The sequence below is a fragment of the Arachis duranensis genome, chromosome 2 (assembly GCF_000817695.3).
Source record: "Arachis duranensis cultivar V14167 chromosome 2, aradu.V14167.gnm2.J7QH, whole genome shotgun sequence".
Classification (NCBI taxonomy): Eukaryota; Viridiplantae; Streptophyta; class Magnoliopsida; order Fabales; family Fabaceae; genus Arachis; species Arachis duranensis.
Genome location: NC_029773.3, coordinates 82,333,792 through 82,337,547, shown reverse-complemented (window position 1 = coordinate 82,337,547; position 3,756 = coordinate 82,333,792). Strand labels below are relative to the sequence as shown.

Below are 3,756 nucleotides of genomic sequence, written 5' to 3'. Positions count from 1 at the left end.
CAAAACTTAGTCTTCTCTAAAAATGTGTTTGCAAGTTTGCGGAGATGATAAGAAAATTCTTCTCAAAAAATTGGACATTGTTCACAAATTTTGAAATTGAGACTTTTATTAACCTTTCAAAATTCTCCCAAAGTCTCTATTTTCTAAAATTACAAAACAACTTGCAATATGTAATATACATATTATAATGTATATATACATACACTCATATTTTAAAATAATCAAAGAAATACATATCTACATAATACACTTCAAGCAATTGAGAAATACTGGTTTTTGTTGCAACACATGATAATGGATCATCGTCAATACTACCAACTTTATCTCACGAAAATTTCTTACATTAACACAAATTTAACCTCATTTAATTAAGATCATTTTAAGCACATGATAAAAGAGTCCTACTAATTTTATTTAAGATAAATTTACAATGTTCATTAATCCTACTAACTCTTGTGAATTCTTCTCATCTTGGATTGATAAATGCTACCTTTTGAAGGCATTGCAGCTCATAGAGCCATCGAAATAAAATAAAACAAAAACCTGTTACAAGAATAGTTATGTAATAAAAGAAACACCTTTAACTAAAAATGCGTTAAGTCATTAACCATAACAGTGCAGGAATACTATTCAACTAAAAGAATACAATTTAACTTATACACATGTTTAGTTCTAAAACTAAGTAGATGGGGCTCCCATCTCATGTCCAAAATATTATGAAGTCTGCAGAGGATTAAGTGCTATCAGTCTTACCTCTATTAAGGGAAAGAATCCTTATGCTACCAGAATTGTTGCCACCTACTTCACAAGCTAACCAGCAATCTTATCTTTGTGCCAAGAAATATACGGCAAACTTAAGAAAGATTGAACCTTGAATAAATAATGAAGCATCAAAGTCCAACCCTGTGGTGTTGTATAAACTTTATAATTTAATGTTCCACAGCAACTTATGAGCTAATCGAACCGTTCCCAGTCTTCAGTTACTTTAGTAGAAGATGATGTTGAAGGTGGGGCATTAGAGTTTCCCATTTCAGAGTCAAAGGTCTCCCATTGGGTTGTAACTTTCACACCATTGTCACTGCTGCTAAAAGGGTTGGCATTTCGTGCCTTTAGAGCATCTAGGGTATCGACCAAGCTCTGCACACGACGTACCTGTTGACAGTGGAAAAGCTTATGTTCAGCCTTTCGTAGGAGTTAACAACAAATATGATTGATGCAATATTTTTTCTCCCAAAAGCTGCTTTTACACCTCTATGAAGAAATATGTGAAGAGATATACTCTTTTCTCAAAATAATAATAATAATAATAATAATAATAATAATAATAATAATAATAATAATAGAACTAATTAATAAAATAAAGGAAAACAAACTAACAATGATGAATAACATAGGCAAAGATTTCAGATTATAGAGGACAAACAGATTCACAAATAACTCAGATTGTCACAATTGCAACACCTAGAGATTTAAATTTAAAGTAAGGTTTGATTTCTTTTTTGGATGGGAGAAACAAAGTTAGTCACTTTATATTGTTCAAATGAGAGAGGCCAGAAGCTCAAAAACCACCTTCAAAATATGCAAAATGCCATAGTAGTAAGTACTTTTTAAAGAAATATCTACTTGAAATTTCATGAATGATGAAATATTGGCACACATCTATAATCTATTATATATGAACCTTCTCTGACAATGTTTACACCAAGGGATCACTGAGTTTCCTAAGGTCCTTTTTCTATATTATCATATCAGCTTTATAATCCAGTCTAGCAATTTTCAGAGAAAGAAAATGATCACAAGATTGCGTGAACTGCTCTACACATCATGGTGAAAACCAAAAACCATTTCAAATAAAACGAGAAAGATTATTGCCCACAACTAACCAACACAAGAGATTGCACAACAGATAATTAAAAACCCAACAAAAATAGACCAAGCTATTAACTTTTCAGGTAAGCAATATTATTGTCATCAATACTACCTCAGCTTTTCTCTGCAACTTCGATTCACCTTCAGCCTCAATAGTATCCAGCTTCAGCAATTGCTTCATAAGCAACTCCGTCAACACAAGAAACTCTTTCTCAGAAGCCTTGTTCCCCCCATTAATAGCTGCTTCCAGGGCACTCACCTGAAAAATTAGATTAGTCCATATGATCATTCTTCTGTAAATATTTTTCAACATAGGTTATTTCAAAGATAAACTCACCCTATTGGAAAGCTTGTCCACCTCAGCTCTAACTCCAGCAACAGCTTCAGAAGCTTTTGACATCTCATTTTGTTTTCTGGCTTCCTCAAGTTTCTTCTCTTTGCTAGCAGTACCTTCCAAAAGCAAAAGCTTGGACTTGTCCTTCACACCTTCCTGGTGCAAGTGTTGTTTATCATCCTTTTCTATTCCTCTAAAGAAAAGTCGTTGCTGTTCAGGCTCTAAACCAGTTTTATGCACAAGCAATCTCTTGAGATCCCCTGTTATTGAAAAACCAAACAAGACAAGCCATACATCAATGAACAACATCCTTGATAACCAAACTAATATTATAATTCAACGAAAAACTAAACCATTGAATGAGACAATATTCTCGATGAGCAGACCAATATTAACACGAGTGTTATGTGATTTTACTCTTTTCAAATACCAAGCCAAGTAAGCTACTGCAAAGTTAAAAGCTCTGCCGGTGCCTATAGTTTTTCATATCAACAAGGCTCGAACTTGATCTTTTACTTATCTACTCAAGAAGAAAATGACAAAAAAATTGGTAGATTAGATGTATATTTATGTGCCTCTACCTAATAATTAAGCTTCTGGTTCCTGCAACAAATTTAGAATGATTAGAATCCAGCCAGCGCGTAATGCTGATATGGCATCAAAACTTCTGTGACAAAAAAAAAAATCTAGAATTCGAACCCTAATTTCATGTATCAAACATTCAAAGCCGCTAAACTTCATATATTTAAAATATTCAGAATATGCACTGGCCAAGCAACACAATACCAACCCTAATTTCACGAAGTCTCAACTTTATTTTGTCCCTCTGCGCGAGAACTCAACCAAAAAGACGCATGGTTTCAGAAAATCAAAATATCAAACTCGCAAAAAAATCAACTATTATCACCCTGAATTGGAAACAGAATAAGAAGAAAAATCACCGAAAGTCGATTGGGCTGGAAGGTGGACCTCGTGGTGAGAGGGACCATGGGAAACGTTGACCTTGATTTCGGGCCCGCCGCCGTCGTCAGGGGTTCCGGCGGTGGCAAGATTTGGGGCGTTGGTGTCCATGGAAAGCGAAGCGGGTGTTTGGCAAAACGCAGAGGAGGGTTGCATTTTGCGATTGAGAGTGGCAGAGTGCGATGAAGTTTGGACTTACGTTTGACCAGACGAACTGCATTACTTCATTAGATATGCAAACCGGACTCCAAAGCAGCGTCTGGTTTATTTTTGGGCCTTTTGTTCTTTTGGGTAACAATCTCTTTTAATTTAATTTTTTAGGGTAAAAAATATAGGATAAGTCACGTGTATAAACCATTTACAAACCAAAATTACGTGTATCCCCAAAGTGTAAGATTACGTAAAAGTTTAAATTTATATTTTTTATATAAATCGGTAATTTGTCTATAAAATTCGAATTACTAAAAATTATGATTCATATGTAAATCGAAGCCAAAGAATTTGATTTATGTCCTACTCTATTAAATCGAATCTATAAAATTCGATTTATATGCTTCATATTAAATCGAAGTAAAAAAATTTTATTTACTATG

The 3,756-nt window shown here is 34.0% G+C and overlaps 1 protein-coding gene across 1 annotated transcript; it reads right to left on the bottom strand.

The window, feature by feature from the left end:
• Positions 1–558: 558 nt before the first annotated feature.
• Positions 559–3,426, bottom strand: LOC107475331 (BAG family molecular chaperone regulator 4). The gene is made up of 4 exons (XM_016094957.3): positions 3,145–3,426; positions 2,207–2,463; positions 1,982–2,128; positions 559–1,152 (listed from the first exon to the last, which is right to left on the bottom strand). The coding sequence occupies exons 1-4, from the start codon at positions 3,317–3,319 to the stop codon at positions 955–957; spliced, it is 777 nt and encodes a 258-aa protein (XP_015950443.1). The 5' UTR covers positions 3,320–3,426; the 3' UTR covers positions 559–954.
• Positions 3,427–3,756: the final 330 nt, after the last annotated feature.

Coding starts and splice junctions, on each gene's coding strand:
- LOC107475331 (XM_016094957.3), bottom strand. CDS start 3,319: ATGCAACCCTCCTCTGCGTTTTGCCAAACACCCGCTTCGCTTTCCATG. Junction 2,464..3,144: donor TCCAGCCCAATCGACTTTCG/GTGATTTTTCTT, acceptor TTTCAATAACAG/GGGATCTCAAGAGATTGCTT. Junction 2,129..2,206: donor TGGACAAGCTTTCCAATAGG/GTGAGTTTATCT, acceptor CTAATTTTTCAG/GTGAGTGCCCTGGAAGCAGC.